This window comes from Papilio xuthus, unplaced genomic scaffold (assembly GCF_000836235.2).
Source record: "Papilio xuthus unplaced genomic scaffold, Pxut_1.1 DF826945.1, whole genome shotgun sequence".
Lineage (NCBI taxonomy): Eukaryota > Metazoa > Arthropoda > Insecta > Lepidoptera > Papilionidae > Papilio > Papilio xuthus.
The window spans coordinates 6,946,558-6,973,399 of record NW_013531704.1 but is presented as its reverse complement, the minus strand read 5'-3'; the positions used below and the strand labels follow the sequence as shown (position 1 = coordinate 6,973,399).

Genomic DNA, 26,842 nt, shown 5'->3' with positions numbered 1-26,842 from the left:
CGTCGTTTCGATATAATTATGAAATTACTATATACTTAAGAATACGTATTTTAAATTCTTTCAAACTTGGCACATAACCTAAAATACAAAGATTGTTTCTTTGACGCTTTACTACTTAATAAGCGCCAAAATTAGTCTGTCATATTAGTACGACTAAATACTACTTAAAATTCTGCGAACAGAGAAATTGTAAATTTTGAGCTACTTTTTTTTGTTTAAAAAACTTGATATGCCTTCACTATAAGGAGTTTTAAACGTGATGTTATCGCAAATTTATTAATTAGTTTTGTAAATCGATATGAATCGAAAAGATATATTGGTTTTTACAGTGGATTTTTATTGCCGAAATACATATTAAAAAAAATAATCGTCGCTTATTTCTTTTGGAAAAAAAATTTCTTGTATAGTTTCTGCCGTGGAAACGCACACAATATGTCTTAGTAGCGTGGACTACAAACGAGACGCGTATTCACGCTCGTCGTATTTAACTCTAAGATCCAATTGGTCTGAATAAAATAAACACACGTACACATAATAACTAATAACTTGGCCGAGTTCAAAGTCACTGTCATTACACGAACACCGGCCCTTCACTTTCCACTCACAGGACATGTAAGTTTTCGCAATTTTTGAATTTAGAATCTTCCTTACCGAAGATCCAAGTTAACATTTGCCTTGCCTTCATGCTGGCTCTGACCACACCTCTTGATTTATACCAATGAGCTGGTGAAGATTCTCTTCCACCTTCAGCAGAATACTGTTGTTTCTTAAGCCTGATTTGGTTTAAAATACCAACAAGTAACTCATCGACGTTATGATTTATACCAACTGACACTTCTATGAATTTTGCTTTGTACGTGCAAGCGAGACATTTTCCATCTGAAATAAAAAAAAACATTTGTTTACTGTTTCTATTTCTTAATTAGCTGTTATTTAAACTCAGATGGTTTTTCAAAAGATGCCTTCATTAAGAAATATGCGCGCAATATCAGAGAAACCACTAACAAGGTCGCTTGGGAAATTAATTTACTCCTTAAATAGAGGGAAGAATGAGGGCAATAAATTCTGTCGCTTGCAAACTTTTTTAATCTTTTCAACTCAAACTCGGTTTAAAGGAGTCAATCAATTCTGAGAAATTATCAGAAGTGTTTATCTGACAATAGCTTAATCTAGCTAATATTATATATGCGAAAGTTTAGATAGATGGATAGATGGATGTTTGTTTAAAGGTATCTCTGGAACGAATCAACGGATCTCGATGAAATTTTGCGCAGATGTAGAACATAGTCTGGAAGAATACATAGGCTACCTATTACGTTTTTTTAATTCCGCGCGGACGGAGTTGCGGGCGACAGCCACAACACAGACCAACTGATATAAAGTTGAATGTTAAAATATATATTTAAAGCTATCATTTGCTCACCTTGTGTTGACACAGCTCTACTCCTGGCCAGGTCTATCTTGTTGGCAACGAGGAGTGCTGGTCTGGAGCGCAGCATGTCGCTGTCCAACATTCTCGCCAGTTCCTGTTCCGCCTTCTGGAAGGATGCCTTGTCTACCACAGAGTATATCACCACGAATGCATCAGGTGGCTCGAAACGATCGATTTCTTCCTGTGAACGTACAAGGTCCTTTTAATCTATGATACGATTCGAATGTTTCTTTTTTTGTTTCGTACTGGCTGTTTCTCTAAGGTTTTAACGTTTTTCGTTTCTTTTTCTTTTTGTATATTTAAGCCATTCGATTCTGCATATTGCAATGTTAGATTATTTTGAAGCTGACCAGTTATATTAAAAAGAAATTTCGAAATTACTAGAGTAATTGACAAAGCAACTTATTTTTTTATTCTTCAATCGAGTGTTTATTGGTTGCGAGTAATTTGTTTATGAGTGTTGTATAAGTAACTATGAGTCATTATTCAGTTTACCTTTGCACTGGTACAATTAACGAAGTATAATTCCGATTCTTCACCGTTTAGTAGAATAGACACCTTTTGTTCAGAGCTGTCGACATCTGAAAGGAACAACTATCATTAGTTTTATGAGCATTCTCTAATATTATAAAAAAACTAGCTGTCGCCAGCGAATTTTATAGATAAATTAAATGAAACAAAACAATTCTAGCTTTCCGAGTTCTCTTATTACTTTTACTATTTTATTTTGCAATTTGCCAGACTCTTAGTATAGTTCTCGTCCGTTTAAAGATGTTCGTTTTTATTACGTTGTCGAGCTGAGTTTGTAGAAAATAAAGTGGAGAATTTCCCGGTGAACTGTCCCGACCAACTCACGCTAGCGAAATAAAAGCTTCTAAGAACAAAGGAAAAATATACAACAGAGAATATAGACAATTGTGTTTGTTTAGTTGCGATTTTTGCTTGTTATAACATTCTCTTTATGTCACATATCGAAAAACGGTAATTTTTAAGGTAAATAGAGATGCGGGGAAATTTTAACCTGACTAACTAGAGTAATGTTTAGTAGGTTTGCACATAAGTCGGATTTTTCGTAGTTTGATTGTAAAATATGAGGGAAGGGTTCATTCCAATATAGAGAATACGTTCGAAGGCTGACTTTGATACATTAATAAATTGGTTATTATGATGATTGAAGTTTAAATGTATTTTAAAGAACTCGTGATTCTATTTCATGATATCGACACCACTTTTTTTGTTGAGTTTTTAGGTTTTTAAGAAGAACAAAAGCGGTGTATTTCATCATCAGCTCAGTATAGTCCCCACTGAGGGGCTCGGAGCTTACTCTAAGTTAGTGTTGACTAGGCCATAGTTAACTACGCTTGTCTAGTGCGGGTTGACTTTATATACTTCTGAATTTCTTCTCAAATATGTGCAGGTTGCATCACCATGTTTTCCTTCACCGTAAGAACGTCGGGTAAATGTACATATGGTAATCGAAAAACAGTACATGGCGGGATTTGAACCCAGGAGCTGCAAATTACAAGTTGGCGTTTTAATCCCTGAGCCAATGACGTTCTATGCAGTATCAAGTGTGTATTTATTTACGTAGAATAAATTACACAAGTAGGACCTATTATATTGTTTGAAAGTAGCATGGTTATGAAGGTATATGACTAAGGAGGGACGTTTTTTTTTACATATTAATTACCATACTAACCTCTCTGTCTATCGTAAGCGTTTATACATTCGCTGGTTTGGAACTGGCTGATGAGAGCAGTCTTTCCGACGCCCGGCGCGCCCACCATGGCTACACGGTGACAGGCGACAGGCTTGCGCTCCTGGGGCTCCGGGGTAGCTTGCGCCGGGGATGCGGGCGCTAGGCTGCCTGACCGGGACCGACGGCGACGGAACGAGTCACCTCTGTTCACTATACCTACAAGAAAAATAACATTATTAAGAATTATAGGATTATTTTCCTTTCCTTTGTGCCTAGTCGTGTGAATTTGAATGTGCTTGATTATATTTTTTTAAAAGTAACGGCTGCACAAATGAAAATAGGACACGCGACTTCATTAAAAAATATAAAGGAGATGTCTTTAAATAAGTATAAGAGATATTTGTTTTTATCTAAGGATGATACTTATTAAATCGGTAAATATGGCACGATTTTTTGATGTTGGAATATTCAGTTTTGGATTTTCAATTTAAAATTGCTTTTAAATTATTGTTGCTTGAAATACTCGATAAAAATATAAAATTTAAAAATTGTGCAATTTCTTTCCAAACTTTTAAAAGGGCTCAGGTGTTTTGTGTTAAATTGGAGCATCTCTGAGCTTTAGTCGCAAACTGTTTGACTATAAAACCCATTACTTTCTTTTCGACGATGAAAATTTCAGTACTTTAATAATTTTTTAAACTTTAATCGACAATATTATAAAGATGATTCATTTAAATGTTAAGAAAGACATTTAAATTATTATTAATTAAAAAATGTGTACACTTAAAAGTTATTATCCTTCATTTAAATTTCTAAATATTAAGTCAAGATAAATACTTCGTCTAAAATAATCTTACTAATATTATAAATGCGAATGTTTAGATGGATGGATGTTTTAACCCTTTTACTGTTGGTGGCAATATGTGTGGCCACCATTTTTATGATTTTTTCCACTTTGTAGCACCAATACCTTAAAACTTAGTGACGCTATTTCACCAACTGCAAGAGGAAAATCTATGAACAGAATTTAACAGAGCTCATACTGGTGTTGGCAACGGATATGCAATTGCGTATGTCTATGGGCAACGGTCACTTCACTATTTCAGCGATTTCAGGTGGCCGCTCGCTCGTTTGCCACCTTATGATATAAAAAAAAAACAACTGCAAGAGGAAAATCCATGAACAGAATTTAACAGAGCTCATACTGGTGTTGGCAAGGATATTGCCACCACGTTTTTTTTTCTTCCACTAAATATGATTGTTTTTTTTGACGATGAAAGGCATACATGTAGGACATAGTCTGGAAGTACTTATAGGCCACTTGTATAATTTTTTTTAATTCCACGCGGACGGATTCGCAGGCGATAACTAGTATTAATTAAAAATCTGTTAGTCGTTGACATAATCAATCAGATTTGGCGCTCAGACCGCGGCCGGTCCGCCGTGTCATGTCAGATTTATAGCTGTTGGTACCATTCGGTCAGATGACGTCAATGCGTTGTAACAGGAAGGAGTAAGGCGACCTGCATACGTTACTGAAATTTCTATAAGAAATATTTTTCGGAATACAGATTATATTAGTAAACAATGACTTACCTTGGGTTTTTGAGACCTAAATCTCTGTATAAAACATAACGTCAACACATATAGATGAAACAGAGAAAATATATTTTAAACTAGAATTTTGATGTCAGAAACCCACGGTAAATATAGAAAGTCACCATTGCAAGTACTTCTATATATAACTAGCTATCGCCCGCGACTCCGTCCGCGCGGAATTCAAAATAATGGATAATTTTAGAATTTCTTTTCGTATCAGTCTAATAAAAGATATGGACGATGTTCTCGAACTTAATATGTGTGTTGTTTTACCTAAATAAATGTAGGAAGTAAAACATTGCGGTGGCTGGGCCAACTGTAATTTGGTTACGAATTTAGCCGAGGGAACGTAAACAGTAAGGGCCGGCTAAAACAAGCCGCGGTTGTTGCTGCACGGTAAACATCCGATTGACGTCATACCGTCAAGTGCAGTAGAATGGAGTAATGAACGAAAGTGATTCGTGAATCATACAATTTGTATGATTGTTGTGTGTCGTAACGAAGCGACAAATTCGACGCAATGCAGCGATAGTTCACGACTAGTATATCCAGCCAAAAATGTATTTTATCCTTCTTATTATGCTTCAAAGAAAAGGGCAACGCATCTGCGGTTCCTCTGGTATTGCTGATGTCCATGAGCGTCGTTGAACACCTCGGGGTCCCCGCTACTCCTTTGCCCCCTTCTGTTATAACAAAAAGGGGTGATAATGTGATATACCGATGAAAGACTTTATTCAACTGTTAATTGAACAATGATCTTTTGAAGTTGAATTGTTAGGAAGAAAATTCGACACTGTGCCGGTGTACTGGCGCAACACTAATCATTCTGACATTTGACTTTGTAACGAAAGCGCGTCATTCGCGCCAAAGGATTCTAACTAATAATGCCTCAAACTATATACTTTAACAAAATATTACAAAATAACAATAATATTTTCTTCAATTGTAATGTTATGGAAAATTTGCATAATTCTTCATCCGCTTTACGTCACTTCTAATACAAAGTGTGCGTTTTTGTAACAAATAAAATAGAAAGATTCGTTTCCTGTTTCACCGGATAATGGAAACGTCAATGTAATATTATGTTTGTTACAATATTTATGTATTACAAATATATTGTTTTCGTAACATTTTCCCTATGATTTTTCAGAGTAAATTTTTTACTGTGATAAAATAATTTTACTACTATAAATGTGAATGTTTAAATGTTTGTTTAAATGTGTCTACAAAACGACTTAACCGATCTCGATGAAATTTGGCATAGATATAGAACATAGTTTGGAAGAACACATAGACTATTTACTACGTTTTATTAAGTCTGTGCGGACGTAGTTGCAGACGACAACTAAAATTATAAAACCTTTACAATATAACATCTCAAATATCAAAGAACAATAATTATCAAAGATTAAAACTCGCTCACGTCACAAAAGTTTTTACGATTTTGGACACTAGCGGTCGCCGGCGACTCCGTCCGCGCGTAATTATTATAAAAAAACATAATAGTCTATGTGTTCTTCCAGACTATTTTCTATATGTATGCCAATTTTCATCGAGATCCGTTCAGCCGTTCCGGAGATACCTTCAAACAAACATCTATCCATCCATGCATCCAAACATTCGCATTTATGATATTAGTAAGACTCACCATTTATATTATAAAATGTTAATTATTGTAGTGTACAGATTATATAAACATAACATTAAAAGGAGGTGTGATTTTGGCTTGCGATCAGTTTATCGTCAGCGTGCGTCAGGACGATAAAACAGCATCGCTTTCATGTTTGTGCTAAAACCATTTTATATTATTAACTGCGCGATCTGTATAGAAAGTTGTGACGTGTTATATAAAGATAAAAGTATAATTACGATGGAAAAATACCTCTTCTGTTACACTGTGGACTAAATTATACAAAAAGACTTTAAGTGTAATTTTCTAATGCTAAGTGAACACTCTGGGATCTCATAGGTACAAGTAGCGGAGTTGTATACTCAAAGATGTAATTCTAATTAAAAAAAATCGAAACCGACAGTAACAAATTTTCATTTCACACGCGGGCTTGTTAACTGGCCTTGTTAATTGGTAACAAGTTTAATTCGTTGTTCTATATATTGTTATAATTCTCATGTCTGGTAAAAGCATTGATATTTATAAATAGATAGGAAATTGTTTGAAAATGACAGCTTTAACTTCGTAGTTTAAACGTGTCTCTTGATGTTACTGATAGTTCTAAATCTAATAGTTCAAATTCAATAACAAACATGAAATAGGCACAAAGTATCACGTATTATAGCCTATCCATTTATATGTTAGTGGGTAAAGAGTATGTTCCAAAGAGTTTTCTTTTGATTAAAAATATTTTTAGTATGTAGAAATAAATTATTGAAATTTACTCTTGTTTTTATAAAAATACGCAGTAAAGTATATATAATTTATTATTAGTTATAAGTGGCTCGTTATAACGTCTAGATTGAAAGGCAATTGCTACGTTTTACAAGCAACGTAAGGAAAGTTTTTATTGAGATATGTATAGAAATTATATGAGACATATAACATTTGTACACGCTTCATAATAATGTGATAAATAAGATATGCCTAAAAAGTTTAATAATTATTAATTAATAGCAGACGTCCGCGTGTGAAATTAAAAAAAATATATTCAATAGCGTCTATGCTGTTTTAAGCTGTAATATCTGTTTTAAAATTCGTTTAGATCAGTTACTATCGGGAGTTACGTGGTTACAAATATCCATCCAATCAATTCATACAGGTATTAATGACATTTAATAACATCCTAAGTTGTTAGGGGCTAATAAACTATGAAGTTTACTATATTTTTTCAAAAGAAAAATGATCAGATCAGATTGTTTTTGGTATAAGATTTTCAATTTCACAGTTTAAGTTTAGCACAATACCTCGGTAATATGTGTCATATTTACGTCGTATATATAGCTATAGAACAACTGTCTTGATATCCAATAAGCAACCGCCCCGCCAACTGAAATGGAAAATGAACGCTGGCCACGTGTGAGTTCACATACGCGGCTCGGATGTTTCCCTTTGTACGATGTCTACATTACTTCCTATGTATACTCTATTTCCTGATGTTATACCAAATGCATAACATAGCAAAAGATTTTATTATCTATTACTATCTATTCTCTCTCTCTATCTATTTCGCTAAAATAGCGAAATGACTGCAACAAGTCTTATAGTAACAAATGCGTTTACCTTTAACAGACAGAAAATGGACGTACGGAAAGAGGAAATCCATTCCCATACAAACAAATCTTGTAATTATTATAAACGCGAATATTTGGATGGATGGATGTTAGAAAGTATCCTCCATAAGATGGCAAACGAGCGAGCGGCCACCTGAAATCTCTGAAGTAGCGAAGTAACCGTTGCCCATTAAATATGCAATTGCATATACGTTGCCTGCCTTTAATCGACGGAGGAGAGGATGCACTATCCTTTTATCCAGAAAGTCCACTTTCATTTTCCATCCTTTCCTTATAAGAAAAAGGGTGGGAAGAGAAAGAGGACTAAATTAGGCCTCCGGGACGCACACTCATCAGACGAAATGCGGAATTGCTTCCACTTGACGCCTGTCTTCTGTGTGGTCGTGGTATTTCACCGGCCGAGCCGGGCCAATTCGTCCGAAGATGTTAAAGCGGGCTCTACCACTGTTAGGAATTTAGAATAGATGGAGAAAATAGTATGGAAGGTGTCTACTAATTAATTTTTTTAGGCCCTCGTAGACGGAGTCATGTGCGAAAGTTAGTTTTAAAACAAAATAGAAGTGATATAAGAATTCTAGTGACCTGAATATGTTCAATTTGATTGGGTTGAAAGTTTAAAAAATGCAATTACTATTCGAACAACTCAATAGTTTTGAGAATTGTTTTTATTATCATAAATCAAATACCCAAAAGAAAACAACTGAAAAGTTTTAATACTTGATCGAAATTTATTTTTTATTTATTTTTATTATAGTTCCACTGACATATACATAATGTGTTTTTATTTAAAACATTGGCTATGTAAACGGAAACGTATCTAATAAATTTCATTGTATATGAACAATGTGTACATAATATATGAAAATGTAACAATTTCAACACACAACAATTGCTACATAGTTTATTTCCGAAACGATTCGTAAGTTTTAATAAAGTTGCACAACTATCAAGATTATTTGGTTAGAGTAGACGGACATAGAAAGCTATTTCTGATTTGTTTGTGTTTAGAAAATGAATCGATAGTCATATATTTTTATGAAGCAAACTAGATGTTGACCGCGGCTCCGTCCACGCGGAATTAAAAGATAAAAACTTAATTAACCTATGTATTCTTCTAGACTATGTTCTACATCTACGCCAAATTTCAACCAGATCCAGGCATCCGTTCTGGATATACCTTCAAGCAAACATCCATCCATCTAAACATTCGCATTTATAATATTAGTAATATTTATTTAATGAAATAAATCAAAGGATTTGATTGTGGAATAACCATGATAGTGGCCACTGCCGTCTCACTGTTATTCTTAAAAAACTGATGTATCAATTTATTTTAGAGTTCCGTAATTCATACGAAAAAAACGGAAAACTTATAGGATCACTTTGTTGTCCGTCCTTCTGTTTCTCAAGACTCTTTTTTTAATCGGGTGTATCTAGCATAAACAAAAGGTTATATATTACGAATAGTAGTCACGAATAGAATTAGTAACACGCGTCGTTGATAGCTAAAGTCGTAGACGTAAAACGAATAATTAAACGTAATAGTAATTAAAATGAAAACTCGAAACGCAATTATTGAAGACATTGCTAACGATGAGTTAATTCTTAGAAAGCACGGAAGAGTTTGGATTGGCGTCTAGCCAAGTACAATCGTGGTATAATGCTATTCAAATTTTATGACAGCTCGACATACGAGACGCGAGAACGCGGACGGGGTATACCCCTTCAAAGCGCTTGTCTCCACCCGTCGTATTGCACCCAGCTACACAAACATGTTCTCGTTAACCACAAGCTTCTCTAAAGTTTGAATTGTATAGTGTTTATTCAAACTAACCGTAGTTTAATCGCCGGTTCCGTCGAAATAAAAGCCTATAAGACATGTGGCGAAGGCGTGAAAGTGCACGTAATCGCCCGTGGATTTCAAGGAGGCGATTAAACGAAAGCGTTAGGAAAATAACTGATTTCACTTCGTTACGATTTTCTTTACGATTGAATGTAAATCATTTCGCGTTACTTCTGAATGTTATTTAAAACACGAGGATAATGTTCTACGCACGAATAGATGAAACTACTAGCTTTAACGCATTAGAAAATTTAGTAGAGGGAGGTGTAATATAATTGAATCGGTATTGTATTCCGCAGTGCAAGTATTTACAGTTGGTACAAGTCTGTAGAAACGCCAATGACGTAATGATTATGGGTAGAGATTTCAGATCACGTGGACCATAGTTCGAATACCTCCGCAACTATTGTCGTAAACCATATCCTAGCACAAGCCTAGACCTTAGTTGGAATGGTATAAGAAATATTAGTAAATTAAACAAAGATATACTTATATAAAAATGTAATGTTACTGTAGTGTATACACAAACGTAGTGTTTGTCTCGAGCGTACACGCCATAAGTACATGCCGGAGTGAGGGGACGTCAGTCGATGTCAGACCTTTGGACCGGCAGCACGTGTCGGTACGTGTACGAGACAAATATAGCGCAACGAATGCTACAGTAACCATTCATTCACCATTTAGTTTAACAGAAATAAATCGTAATTTAATTATCTAATCGTACACTTTATTTTTACTTTAAATAAATTACTGTATATATTTATTTGAATTTTTCTTAATGAATTCCATAACTAAAGGTATTGAAATAAAACAGAACAAATCAAAGCGATATCAATTTTATTGTAATCGTCTAAATAGAATCACTTACTAATACTAACATTAGTTAGTCTTGGCCTTGCCAAAAAATTGAATATGTTGGCAACGTCCCGTTTAACTGTAGATACCGCAAGGCACAAGATGATGACTACATTAATATAATTATTTAAATTTACTTAATTTAATTATAATAAGAGTTATCTTATGTTTCAAAAATGAAACAAATTAATAATAATAATAAATAAATAATTTATTTAAACCAAAAAACACATATAAATATATAATATTAATTCTATTTATATTTGAAATGAGTTAAATATTTATTGAACAGACTATGAAATTATTAATGCGCTTATTTATCTATATTTAAACTATTTTACATACCAAGTGTTAGAAAAACATGTACACAAATAAGTAATATTTCTCGATATATGCTCTTATATATAAAACAAAAGAGTCTTGCCTTCTTAGCTAGTAATTAAAATTAATATATAAAATCCAAAAATAATCTTTTTCAGCGCTAATTCCGTTCAATAGTGCAATGAAAGAATATAACCTCATCCAAACAGTAGCAATCGATAAACTAAACATCATAACTTACCTAAATATAAAAAAAAGAATTTGTATACAAAAGTTCAAAAGAAACACGCTAATCGTATTCAATTAAGACAACTCAACACCTGCATTCTGTCTGAAGTAACATGAAATTGGCATAAGTTTACAATAGATATAAGATTTGCACATCTGTGCATTGTAGATTCGATTTATCTGTTTACAGACTTGTAATGGCCGTTGGTGAAGCGATATACGTTTGGTAGTGATTTAGTGTAACCGCGATCCGCTTGTAAATTGGACCACACCACATGTGGCGCTAGTGTGCCTGAGGGAATAGCTATTCTCGATTATTTAGCTCGTACAATAAAGAATACTTTACTAATTGCATTTGCCAAATCTGTTTTTAACTAATTAACACGACTTTCTTTTATATATATAACTACGACTTTCTTTTATATATATAAAAGAAAGTCGTGTTAGTTATACTATTTATAACTCAAGAACGGCTTTACTGATATGCCTGAAAATTGGTGAGGAGGTAGCTTAGAGCCAGGAGACGGACATAGGATACTATTTTTTTTTGGAATTTATGCCTTGAAGAGCTACTTTTTATTTAACTTACTAATATTATAAATGCGAATGTTTAGATGAATGGATGTTTAGATGTTTAGATGAATGATGAATGTTTGAATGAATGGATTAATTTTTTTTATATATCCACGCGGACGGAGTCGCTGGCGACAGCTAGTTTTAAATAAATTTTAGCTTAAATATACATCAATTTTTTTATACCGTGACTATAACGTTCGCGGATTTTTAACAAATTATGACCATTGAAAAAATCATTATGCATTGACTTGCAAAATGAGCTCTTGACCAATTAATATTGAAATACATTCTAAAGTAGTGTCATGATACAAATTTATGGCGAAAAGTAACCACTTTGACGTCCATAATGTTCTTCACCGGCGTTCAAAGGGTTAAAACACGTGTTTAACTAAACAGCGTCTAACTAAATTATTCGAGGTAATAAGTTAAATATTCAAATTGTATACAATTATATATTTATTTATGAACATTTATTAAATAAATCTCTATATTGTATAATAAAAGTTACAGTAACTGTCGGTTAGAGTAACAATAGAGACGCGTCAATTTCAGTGGCACCCATTGTCTGCCCTTCCATTGTGAAGACAGTCCCATCCGGAGATAAAGTCCCCGCGTCATCTCTTTACCAGTGCAACCTTCACATTTATTATATTCTTAAGAAAATTCTTCAATAAACAAACTTAAATTAAACTTATAAGATATTTATTTTACAGTAATTAATTAATTGTTGGGAGACAACAATTAATTACTGCTCCGTCTGCGCGAAATTAAAAAGTAAATAAAAATAAGTAGCCTATGTGTTATTCCAGACTGTTCTACATTGTCATATGTCAAGTCCTGGCGATACCGTTTAACAAACATTCATACATTCGCATTTATAATATAATATTAGTAACATTGACTTTTGGTTACTAAAGAGTTTTTTGTTGATTTTTTCATATTGGTCCAGCTCTTGGCAGTTATTAAATATTTATATATAAATCCAAGCTTTTACAATGATCTTATTTCCTTGTATTTCTATTTTCATTTTCCATCTTTAAAGTTTTCCACAAAATAAACTCCTAAATGAGCAAATCTTTAAATACTTTAAGCGCTAATCCACGCGGTCTTTACTAAAACCATCAAACATTTAATGTGTTTGGACAAGTTTAATGTCCTAACGCCATTAACTTTTTATGTCACCGTTTTTCACGTTTAGGGTGACCATAGATTTTGTTTAAAATATCCTATGCAAATATGTAGATAATAAAACTGCATAAGTACTACAATGATAGATCTAAAAGAAACAAAAACGAGTGAAGAAACGATAGTATTAAGTAGTTTTTGGCCTAATGTCAATTATATGTCAAATATATATTTCTCATATAACTTCAAGTACCCTAAAGTATAGTAGCTTATCAGCTTTACCAATTATACAAAGAGAGTTGTCAATTGTTTCGTATTTCTCTTACACAGCACGCCCTTAACACACGAGCGGTTTTTTATCGCGCGTTAAAAAATCGCTCGAATAGCATTTCTATGTATCTGGTCATACGGCTTTTAAAACGCGATACTTTGTATGTGGCAGTGAATTTTCATAGCTGGATGTACGTAATAAGAGTGATTTTAAAGTGCCCCTTAGAATGAACGCTTATTACTTCTTGTAAATAGTTATAGGGTATTTGTTTTTTTTTTAATTTGTAGTATCAGTATAACTGTATCGATGGCTATCATTGCCACTCGTGTCCGAAGTATCTATAGTTAGAAGGCAAGACGTTTCAGTAATAGGGTCAGGTATTACGTCCGCCGCGTGTGCGTCCATCTATTTTGAGACCGGTTCGCGTGGCGTTCGGCTATTTTCGGAAACTTTCGGAATCGCTCAGCGGTTTTAAAATATAAAATCTTATTGCCTTTGATGTGTAACGTAGCTCTAACTCGTAACAATTGCTTATGTTGTAATAAAAAAACGAAAAACTTATTAATTTTAAAATTAATAGAAAGCAACAATTGCAATTGCTTAGTTAGAAATTTTACAGGATTAACGTATGTGAATGTAAGGGAATATCGGCAGCTAGGATAGAGGCCTATTTTTATGACATCTTACCGTATATTAGAGGTACATTTTGATGGAATAATAAATTTCTCACTACTAACAGTAGGAAGGTCCGACGAAGTCGGAATTCTTATTAGGATGTTAACGTCTGTGTCCCCTCGCTAGTCTTACTGACACTTGAATTTATAACGAAAGCACGCCATTTGCGCCAAATAATATCTAAAACAGCACATACTAAGCATTTGAGTATCTTCTTCTTCTTCTTATCCTTACTATACAGCCCTTTGTGGGCCTTAGCTTGTTCCAGCAACTTTTTCTACCTCGGTTTTTGGTCAAGGACTTCCAATTTGCTATGACAACTTTTTCCGCGTCTCTATTTACGCCGTATATCCATCTGAGTTTTGCTCTCCTTCGACTTCGATGACCTTCGGGATTACTCGCCATGATACAGTTGGTCTATTGGACTATCCTTGGGTACTAATAAATTAATTTGAGTTTTAGTTTGTACTCCCGAAATAACGTTAAACGTTTCTATAGAAACAGACTTAAAACTGTGTCATACAAGTTAAGCGAAGTGTAAACCGCTCCTATATAACATTTCACACTCTATTTCCCGCGGCAACAAAATGTGCGGCGCTTTAGAAATGAAATTTTCACGAATATTTGTTGAGATATATTTGTACACGTAGTTATTATCTTGTTTATACCAGTGGTACCCAAACTTATTTTCACTTTGAGAATAAATATTTTTTTAGCGCCCCCATATTTTCATATATTTAAAAACCACTATAACTTCAAATTAAATTAATTAAATATTGTGACCTATATATGTATATTAACGGAGAATACTAAACGAAACTTTTACTATAACCCGCAACTTGAGACCTGCAGCGCCCACAAGGAATTTCCGATCACGAGGTCGGGAGTTCGAATCCCGCCATTCGACTACTGTCGTAAACCATGTCCTAGCACAAGCATAGAGCTTAGTTGGAATGGTACAAGAAATATTAGTAAATTTGCACAAAAATCTGCTAATATTTTATTAAAAAAAAAGATGATTAAACATTTTCAAAAACTTTGAAGTTTAATTCAATTATTTATTACTAGAGTTTCTTTTAATTCCACGTAAAGTCGCGGACAACTGCTAGTACGGTACAAGACAACTATTTCAAGAATGTTTTAGTATCAGAATGTTCTTTGTAGGTTCCTTTGTACGCAAGCAATCTGGATTCTATCTCCGGTGACGTTTCCGATTAAGTTTTTAATGCATACGTAAGATTGTCGCAAAAGCAACTAAAAACAATATTTACGAGAATTTTTATAGAAAATGTAAAATTTCTACTATAGAAATCTATTATTTAATGTTTCAAAATTCGTAAACAGAGGTGTCCAGTGAGACAGATCTGTTGAATATTTGATAGCATTTTCAGAGGACGTAATAGTTTGGGCACTAAAATAAAAAAAAAACTTTAGTATCCAAAGAAATTTTGCAATAGCCATGGATGTATGTGACTGGAGAGCTACTTTGATGTGAAACAATTTAAAATATAATAATAAAACTCGTTGCTCCGTAAAATTAAAAAGGTCCTACGATAGCTGACATTTAAGTCTGCGCTCGGAAGGCGGCAAAGCCTCTCCTATTAATTATGGTTCAACGGCGCAAATTACTCAAGTATCGGCAGACGATAAAGTAAATTTGATTGAATAGAGAGAATTGGAAACATCTAAGCTGATTTGTATCGTATTATCCTTTCCCTTAATTTTACAATATTTAATTAAGTTTATTTATCCGACGTTCTTACGGTGAAGGAAAACATCGCACATATCTGAGAAGAAATTCAAAGATATGTGTGAAGTAAAGCAACCCGCACTGGGCCAGCGTCGTTAGCCTAGTCACCCCTAACTTAGGGTAGGCTCCGAGCCCCTCGGTGGGGACGTATAGTAGGCTGATGATGATGACCTAAGTTAGAATGATGAAGTGACGGATGTAAGGTCAAGGAAGGACGAAAATATCATTTCTTAACGTCGGTAGCTAGCATTAATAAGCCCGAAGTTTGATATTAGAATGTTTCGTTCCACCAAATCCACTGGCCTGTATACATGGACGGGCTATAAGCCGTGTTATTTTGTGCCTGTTTGATTTTCTTCATTTTGTTCCTAACGATTGCGGATGGTGGCAATTAAAAAAAAATAGCAGTTATTTCCAAGCAATTACCTATCCATTTATAAAGATAATTAGCCAAACAGACTTAGTATACGATTACGAAGTGACATACGATTTTCGATTTAGCTATAGGTATAGTTAAAGGATATTTAATCACGTTGCGAGAGTTCTATACAAAGATTTGCTTCCTAATCACCGTTTCATCGCATTCATCGTTTACCTAATGTCTATCAGTATATATTAGAATCTCCTTGCTGGATAATTAATTGCCCGACGTTGCGGTTGGACGTTGAGAAATTACGTTTAATTAAATTTGACTTGGCGTTGACTTAATTAGAACGATTCGATTGTTAATTTTGAAGGTTCGATTTGAAAGCAATTTGTACGGTTAAGAACTATGTAACATTCGCATTGAAATTATAGATAAATACTTATTTTTATTGTTTTTTATAACATTGTTACATTGTTAACATTCTACTAGGAATAAATTTTTTATAAGAGACTAGAGGTCGCACGTAAATGAGTCTGCGTGGAATTAAAAACAAAACATAATAAGAATCCTTTGTGTTCTTCCAGACTATGTTATACATCTATGCTTAATTTAAGCGAGATATATGCTATTCTGGAGATACCTTCTAACAAATATCCATGAAATCCAAACATTCGCATTTATAATATTAGTAAGATTTGACTACTGGCTGAATCCTATATGAAACTACAGATAATAAATTATTGTATGTAATAACTGAAATAAAAAAGTTGAATTTCAAAATTTAATGTTGAAAATTAAAAGTATTTAAAGCAGCATTCAAAGTTATACGTTTGTAGAAAACCAATAAAACTTATTTGCAACCGACATTTTAATTGACGTGAAACGCCATCAATTTATTCGTAGATCGATCCACACCAACTTTAAAACCGCTCCCGTCAGCCATAGACATTTATTTAACAATGATTTATAGGTTTAAATTGTGTATTTATATATTGTAGCTATCGCCCGCGACTCTGCGTGGAATGAAAAAAAAACTTAATTATCTCCCGGCAATTATTCGAACTTTTCTCACCTTTAACAGTGGTAGAGCCCGCTTTAACATCTTCGCACCAATGGGCCCGGTTCGCCCGGTGAAATACCACGATCACACAGAAGATAGGCGTGAAGTGGAAGCAATTCCGCGTTTCGTCTGATGAGTGTACGTCCCGGAGGCCTAATTTAGTCCTCTATCCCTTCCCACCTTTTTTCTTATAAGGAAAGGATGGGAAGTGGAAGTGGACTTTCCGGATGAGAGGATGCATATATTTTCTTTTAAATGATGTCAAAATTTGAATTAAGTAATGTTTGTTAGTGAAATACAAGTATCATTAGCTATATATAAACATTCGTATTTAGTTGTGACCCCTCCTTGCCTGTCTAACACTATTTCTGTGTGATTTGGCGACGTCCCAAGCGCACGCGTATTGATATCACGTCATCAGAAATCACGAATCACCAAATAATAAGTACTGAGAAGAAGAAATTTGAATATATATTTGTAAGTACTAGTAAATAAGAAGTAAAACGGAACCCGAATGGTTTAGTTGCTGTCGTCCGTGACTTCGTTCGTGCTGAATTAAAAAAATAGTAGCCTATGTGTTATTCCATTCCTTATATTCCTTATATTCCATTCCTTATATATAAAAGAAAGTCGTGTTAGTTACACTATTTATAACTCAAGAACGGCTTTACTGATATGCCTGAAAATTGGTGAGGTGGTAGCTTAGAGTCAGGAGAAGGACATAGGATATTCTTTTTTTTCGAATTTATGCCTTGAAGAGCTGCTTTTTGTTTAACTTACTAATATTATAAATGCGAATGTTTAAATGGATGTGATGTGGATGGATGGATGGGTGGGCTACACTAATTATTTTTTTTTTATATATCAACGCGGACGGATTCGCGGGCGACAGCTAGTTAGGAATAAATTGATAAATAAAGTATACAAAAGTTCCTTTTGTGTAGTAAATAAATACATTGGAGGCAATATATCCAACACAAGAAACATGTCCGAATAGTTTTATTAAGCTTCATTCCGCTTCGCAGCTTCGAAGTGGATTAGTCGTTTTTCGGGTTTTAGACAAGTTTTCCTTCACAATGTCGGGTAACATGTCGGTTTAATATACCAATATTTCTTTGTTGTATCTTTAAATTAGTTTTTTATACGTATAGTAAGAACTAGAAATAGTGAATGTTAAAGTGAGTTTTCATTCCTATCTCTATATTGTTTTATAGATAACTAGCTGTAGCCCGTGACTCCGTCCGCGCGGAATTAAAAAGGACAAAATAAATAGCTTATTTAAATGTTACAAAGAAAATTGTATTACTTATATGAATAAAATGAGTCTTATATTTATATCCGAGGTTGCTCTCAGCTCTTTGGTCCCCTGTGATGTCGACTAACTTTTTTAATATTTCCTTAAAAGCCTTTAAAGCGCTAGGACCCCACGGACCGAGGGTCTCGACACCGAATGGGACAAAATCATATTCGGAGCCTAGACCCCTGTATTTGCTTGCTTTAAGTAAAAGTAGCTTATGTGTTCTTCCAGACGATGGTCTAAATCTATGCCAAATTTCATTGAGATCCATTCAGCTGTTCTAGAGATACCTTGAAACAAACATCCATCCATGTGAACATTTGCATTTATAATATTAGTAAGATAAGCGACATTATGTTTGTTGTATCGTGTTTCTTCAGTGGAAACTATTCTTATATCTTTAAATGAGCAATTCTTGTATATATATATATATATATATATATATATATATATATATATATATATATATATATATATATATATATATATATATATATATAATTGGAATCTCGGAATCGGCTCCAACGATTTTCATAAAATTTAGTATATAGGTGGTTACGGAGGCGATAAATCGATCTAGCTAGGAATCATTTATAGAAAATGTCATTTTATTCGTGTTTTATCGATAATCAACTTAAACATAAACTTAACTTTTTCTATCGATAAGATCGAAAAATGTTATTCATATTTCATCATTTTATTAATAATTCGTACATAAATATAATTTCAAAAAAAACACAATTAAAAAAAAAATACCGAGCAAAGCCCATCATCCTCAGCTCCTCATCGGTCATCCAGATTTTGGTTATTTTAAATGTAAAGTTATTTGAAAGCTGCGGAATAAATTGTGTAGTTATATTATATTTAGTTAATTTTATAAGTCATGCAAACATTTAAATGAGTAAATAATAAATTATACAATTTTACGAGGCGAGCTTTTTGCTTTATAAAGTCGTTATGACAAATCACACGATTATGGTCGAGCGGCGGTCGCATTTTATTTAAATAAAATTGTAATTTTTATACGTTAATAATTTTATATCTATAACCATTTATAACACGTTTAAATAACTTTATTAGAGACTAGCTGTTGCCTGCGACTCCGTTCGGGCCGAGTATTTATAATATTAGTAAGATTAAACACCCTCCTGAAAACTATACTTTCCTGAAGTCTTTTTCCTGCTTTTCAATGATTCCAGAACTTACAAGTACTGTTTCATAACCTCCATTTTAAGGATACTATATAAATAAAAACTGACTGTATCTATTAATAATATAAATTAATTTAATTTTCATACATCAAAAATCAATCGATATTGTTTGCAATTAGGTAGATTTGTTTCATAAATTGAGGTGTAAATATACAATTCTTGGCGAGCCACTCATCTCGTTCGGGGATTTCGTTTAGCAATGCTTGCGCGGATTCTGGATTTACATATATTGTCCCGGTAAAAAGAAATTACTTGCAGTACTATGAATATATAAAATATCGTCCATACGAAACATTCTAGCTGTTGTCTGTGACTCCGTTTAGGCAGGATTAAAAAAAGGGGGCAGCGTACGAGAGCGAAAGCGTGCCCGTGGTCCCGTCTCGATGCGTTGGAGGAACAGAAGGGTTTAGTGGGTATGCCTCCGCTATGGAGGAGAATCCCACATAACTACCGCGTCCCCCCCCCCCCGGGGCGCGGAGTATGCATAAAGCATTCCCCTCTGGAAAAAAATGATTTAAAATAAGTTAATTAGTAGCCTATGCGTTCTTCCAGCATATACTTATATCATCATCAACCTGCCCTTATCCCTATCGAGGGTCGGTATGTACTACTCCTCCACACATCTCTATCAGCCATCATATCCGAGTCTACCCCCTTCTTACGCATATCCCCTGTCACACAGTCATTCCATACTTTGTTTGGTCTTCCAGATTTCTATATGTATGCCAAATTTCATCCAGATCTATTCAGCCGTTTTGAAGATACCTTCAAACATCCATCCATCCATATTATTAGTAAGATTTAGTGAGAATAACATAATATTTTTCCTGTTTTAAAAACTTGTACGTTTTTTGACCGATTAAAAAAATGGTTCTCAGTTCGTCTCCATTTTTTCTAGAATAATAAAGTAGAAAAAACTTACAGAAACAATTGGTATTTCGTATCTTGTAATTTCCATAAATTACATGAACTATCTACATATGTTCTTATATGGCGCAAATTGATTTAAGTAATTTGCTTCGTGGGGTTTCTGCGTGAAGGTCGGGAGCCTTTACATTTAATTCGGTATGGAAACTTACCGAAGGGTTGAAATATATGATTACAGTTCTAAATAGAATAGTAATGAATAAATAGATTAGATTTGAGAAAATAATATGACTGAGTTTCTTCCGAAATATCCGTACAAAAGATTTTGCTATTTGAATTTTGCTAGGCGCGTATAATTTTAAAATCTTGTATTATTTCTAAATATTTAAAATGATTTAAACAAGTTATGTTCTCTATTTAAATATGAATGTTAACAAGTCAGTCTTTGTGCTAACTCAAGAAAGTTCACTTAATGCTCACGGAACTGCGCTCCAACATAGTTGAGACTTGCAAAGCTTCACTTGAGCTTTGCTACGAAAAGCTCGCTCTGTATTTAACGCGTTACTTTAACCATATTTTAGTGAATATGAATACTATAAGTTAATGCTATTGAAAATATATTTAAATAACTCTTTAACACATTCAATGCCGCTGCGATTTTATCCCAAAATAGTGTACTCAGATGTATTTTTTTTATTTTTAATATTTTCTCATTAATCGTTTTGTTTATTAGAAAATTAACAATCTTATTAAATGGTTTTTAACTTAAAAACTCGAATGTAGGAGAAGAAAACAAGTATATAAAGTACATAATAATGCACGGTGACCCGTCAAAATACAATCTATCATAAAATAATAACAAGGGTTGAAACGAGGTTGAGGTTGAAAGGTTCTATTTGTTTGACCTTAGCTGTCAGAGTGTTATATCATAATAGTATACAAGCTGTCGCCCGCGAATCCGTCCGCGCCGTATTATGAAATAGATGTTGGCCGATTCTCAGACCTACTCAATATGCTCACAAAATTTCATGAGAATCGGTCAAGCCGTTTCGGGGTAGTATGGGAACGAAAATTGTGACACGAGAATTTTATATATAAGATAAAAAACTATTTAACATACCGTTAAAGTTATAGAAAAATAACATACTGTTTTATATATGTTAATTCCAAAAATTTTATTTCTGTTGTTAAATTTTGAATAATCTTATTCGTTAGATTAAAGCTTGCTAAACACCAAGGTGTGTAGAGGGCTTAATATTATCATCACCTGCTCACTATACGTTCCCACCGAGGGGCTCGGAGCCTACCCTAAGTAGAGGGTGATTAGGCCATAGTCAACCACGCTGGCTCAGTGCGGGTTGGTTGACTTCACAGATATCTTTGAATTTCTTCTCAGATATGTGCAGGTTGCATCACGATGTTTTCCTTCACCGTAAAAACGTCGGATAAATGTACATATGTAAATCGGAAATCAAAAAAACACATTGATACATGGCGGGATTTGAACCCAGGATCTACAGATTGCAAGCTAACCCCTGGTCTACCGACGCACTAATAATATTATACTCAACAGTTAATATAGAAAATCAGGTATAAAATTAACATTTTGAGACTCTTCCCGCTATCCACAAATGACGCAAATTAAAATTATATTTGCTCACTCACTGTCAACAGAGCAATTTGATAACACGGACGCACAAATCAAATTTTTATGTGAACGACCAAATTAATGTTTTCTTCTAGTAACTGCCTGGTAAAGCGGGTCACTGATACGTGATGACCACGACCAGTGTGACAAGACTGCAACGACGAAGAAGAAGAATAGTAACTGAGATTATTGATTTTAAGAGTTTTAGCTTTTTTTATACGTTAACTTTCCTTACTAGTAAAAGGCCACCAAAAATCGCAGAAGCGATCGTTTGGGCTCCGGAAGAGTCAACGCACAGAAAAGGAATATTTCCTCCTATTATCTGCTCCGCAGTTAAATCCACTTTCCCTTTCTAATCATTCCTTATAAGATAACGGACGGAAGGGAAAGAGAATTAAAATTAGTCGACAGCCTCGTACTCATTAGACTACGCGGGATTAGTTCCACTTGAGGCGTGTGCTCTATGTGGTCGTGGTACTGCCGGGCGAGCCCATTCGTGCAAAAGATGTTGATGTTCGAATCTACCACTGTTCTCCTGCAATTATTCAAAACTAGCGGTCGCTTCGCGACTCTGTCTGGCGGAAAAAAACAAACAAAATTAGTAGCCTATGTCTTTTTCCAGACTAGGTTCTACATCAATGCCAAATTTCAGAGAGATCTATACAGCCGTTCTCGAGATATCTTCGAACAAACATACTTCCATCCAAACATTTGCATTTATAATATTAGTAAGAAGTAAGATAGTAAGATTGAAAAAACCTTCTCTCAACTTCTCTTCAATGTATTTTGGTTGACTGAGGGTAATATTTTAAAGTCTATAGTTAGGTAAACTATATTGCGAGTGGTAGTCTAAACAACTACGTAGATTTTGTAGCGTACATTGCTATTTTTTTTAAAAAGGTTTCGACCTTTTTCGGGTTTTCTATTATTTTGATAACAGAACAATCTATTTTGCGAGACATGTCTCCTTTGATAATTCAAACGAAAACATATTTTATTTTTTCAACCATTTGTAATAAAAACATGAGGGGTTCTTATTAAATTATTCCTCACTTCATTTGGCGAATATTTTTTTATACCGCAACACATTTGCGAAATCACATTTTAATATTAAAACCATTTTCTTGTAATGTATTCGTACGCCTTTTAGATTATAAACCATTTGTATTACGTCTCGTCGAGCGTCAAGGAAATTTATAAAATGTTATATCAAACATGTGTTACCGACAGATTGTTAATTTGGACAATGTGTAAACACACTAGACATGTAATAAGGCAAATTGTAAACTTTATTTTTGAATGTAACGTATTGTGTCAAATACAAGAAATTTCTTAATTGTTTTAATGTTATACTATTTTTATATTCATACTAGCTGTCGCCCATGGCTCCGTCAGCGAGAAATATAGACGTTAGTACCCTATATGTTCTTCCAGACTATGTTCTTCATCCATGCTATATTACAATTAGATGCATGCAGTCGTTCTAAAGATACCTTTTAAGAAACATCCGTTTTCGTGCCACAGTACACTAATGATAAAGTTAATGCCAAAAATAAGTGGTTGTTATTACACTACAATAAAATGATTAGCCGTTAAAATTAATTAATTTCCTATTAAGCAGTGAAGGCGGTAATAACCATCAAGGGGATCTTTCAGTGTTCTAGGAATTAACTATGACGTAATTTTTGTTACTAAGCCGAATACCCTGCCTTGATATGTTTTACTTTCCCGAAAAATAAATTATCGTAGCTTGATAGAACTAAAAATACTTTTGCATAATACTTAATATAGTATGTTAATAATTTGTCGAGTGAAAAAACATATTTTTTATTTAATGTTATTTCTTTCATGTAAGTAAACTTAAGTATGGAGAAACGATTTTTATTTCTGTATGTTTGTACCTAATACGCTCAAAAACTACTAGACCGATTTTTCCTTAACAAACATTGACTCTACTTTATTTTGTTACAAGCTGTAGCACGCGTCCTCGCCCGCGCGCTGATTTAAAAAGACAAAACTTAGTGACGCTTCGCTCCTATTGGGCGCAGCGTAATGTTATATAGCCTAAAGCCTTCCCTAAATGGACTATCCAACAAAAAAATAATTTTTCACATCGGACCAATAGTTCCTAAGTTTAGCGCGATTAAACAAACAAACTGTTCTGTTTTATAATATTAGTATAGATGTAATGATTGAATAAATGAACTACCCGAGCAAAGTCAGGCCTACAGCTTGTATTTTATACATTAATGATAATATACATACAGAATATAAATTTAATTAAGTAGTAATGTTGAATTTATAATAAATATTATTCGAAAGGTTGATAACCTCTGTTATTTCAATTATAGGACAAACCAATTTTCAACTTGGCAAATCTTATTAAATTGTATTTTACACCCATTAAGATTTGGAGTTTGGAAGTTTGTTAATAAATCTTCCTTAATAATAATTAGGAAAACTTTGAAACTTCAGCATTCGGATTAATAAAATCATCAAAGTTAATATTCAGCAAATATTATGATAAAGCTTCAACTGCAAGAAAATCTTCTTTGTGGGGAATTTATTTTCCATATGTCAACTTTAATTAAAAAACTGATGCATTCTTGGTCTCGATTCTGGAATACTAATTGGGGGACTGACCACCAAATATAATTTCGTTTTAATAATTAACGGAAATTATGTAGAGTCCGTATATCCTCAGCATTGTTAGGCATACGAGTAGAGTTTGCAACATCTTTGAATTGTCTATCGGATCGACCGCAAATAATTAATGCCAAGATGAAAAAGGTGAATTGTATAATTTTATTAAAACCTCAAAATCTCTGGCAGATTTTATGATGTTTACAGTTTCACCGTCGGCCAGATTTATTTTTACCTCAAAAGTAAACGCGAAAGCTTGTATCGGCTCTGATTTATGTCGCCCTCGTAAACCAAACACTCGTGGATGATTCACGAAAACTCAGAGTCGTGACCGTCCGTACTGCACACATTGTGTAGTGTGTACCACACACTCGGTCCGATCGTGGCACACCGCGACCCATCTCGAGGGAAAACACTCCGTCGCAGACCGCTCCGGACGATTGCCAAAATTTTCTTTGCGTATTAAAAAAGGTGATCATGTCACGTGTTTAAAATTAAACATTACGGAGGTGAATGAACGTCGTAGCACTGACCTCCTTTCTGCGTGGTGTTGAACGTGCGGAGCCGGTACGAGTCCTCGTCGGGTTCCTCTTCGGGTGGGTGCGCGGCGCGTGGCACGTCCAGGAAGGCGTTGGAGCGGCGCGGCTGGGCGTGTGCGGAGTGCTGGGATGTCGGGGGGCGGCGGCGAGCCGACGCTTGCCGGCGCACCTGCGGCGGGGTCTCAGCGTCGGCCAGCCGCGGCTCTGAGCTATAGCGCGAGCGAGTTTCGCGGTCCAACTGCTGTTGTTGTTGTTGCTGGCGGCGGTGGCGTACGCTGCGACCGCCGGTGATTCGCGCCGACTGTGAGCGCGCGGCCGGCCTGCGTCGCGGCGCCGGCGTCGTCTCCATCGGCGCGGCTAGCGCTTCCATGCTCGCGGAGGCGGGCGCGCATATCGACTGCGAGCGCTTCGTGCGTCCGTCCGTGGCCATGGTCGCGGCGATACTGAACGTTTCAGTTTTCAGGCGCGCCCCGCCTCTCCCCGGCCGTGCCCCGCCGGCGCCCCCGAGCTTACTTGTTGCATCGGATTTGCGCGACCGTAGTAGTTTTTAATGCGACTAATTCGTGTGAGAGCTTCGTCAAAGCTTTGCTCTGCATGGATAATAACCGAAGGGATTTGATTATAGCAATAATAGTCGGTGCCTGTTTCAGCTCAGCGGCCCGAGAGCCAGATAAAGCCTGTACAGGACAGCTTTAAGCGTGGAATATCATTGCTATGATTGAACAATACAGAGTTATATATTTTATTTTTAGTTACGTTTTTCAATTAAATAATCTGAAGAATTCAGTACATTACATCAGTATAATTTGTCACTTCAAATGTGAAACGGAGTCATGGAAAAATCACTTCCCGAAATACTTTAAAAAAATAGTGAGTTTATGAATCGTAAAAAGATTTTTCTAGTAGTCAGAAAATCAAAGTCATAAAGTAATAAATAATTAAACGTTTAATTTACAACAAACAATTAAAGATTATATAGAGATTTATAAAGCCGGTTAACTCGTATTTCACAGGTTTCAAGTTTCACGGATCGACTTAAACTTTACTTGGAAAGCTAACATTTGCGAGATTAGTTAAGACGAGGGAAAGCTCTACGCTGTATAACTCAAGCCATACAAAGAATCATCATAACTTTAAAGAAGTATAAACATGATAAGATTATAAAAAAATTTAATATGACATATGTTTCGATAACAAAAAATTAAAAATTAAAAAAAAAGTTGCTTTAGTTAACTTGGAAAAACTTTACTATGACCAAAGCGTAGAATTGGTTGAATGAATTTAAAATTATAAACCTTTTTACTTGAAATATCTTTTATTGACTATAATACATATTTGAAAAAAAGTAAATTAAAAAAAATCTTTGACACGTTTATTTCCGTCTAATCGTGTTCGTAAATCAAAAATATCTTGGCACAAAATGTGAAAAAATCATAAATCAGTTCTCAATACATGAAACGGAACTTACTTTTCATCATATTTATAATTTTCACATAAAAGCTTGTTATATATTTTTCATTTATGTTTATATACTCTTACCGTGGGTTTCTGACACCAAAAACTGTACATTAAACATATCGCCATCTCTGTCAT

General features: G+C 34.5%; 1 protein-coding gene across 1 annotated transcript; it reads right to left on the bottom strand.

Annotated features, from left to right (window-relative positions):
- On the bottom strand, window positions 1-26,842 carry LOC106120976 (GTP-binding protein REM 1). Its single transcript, XM_013316446.1, has 6 exons — window positions 26,789-26,842; window positions 25,244-25,757; window positions 3,132-3,347; window positions 1,928-2,013; window positions 1,424-1,613; window positions 1-879 (listed from the first exon to the last, which is right to left on the bottom strand). The coding sequence occupies exons 1-6, from the start codon at window positions 26,840-26,842 to the stop codon at window positions 602-604; spliced, it is 1,338 nt and encodes a 445-aa protein (XP_013171900.1). The 3' UTR covers window positions 1-601.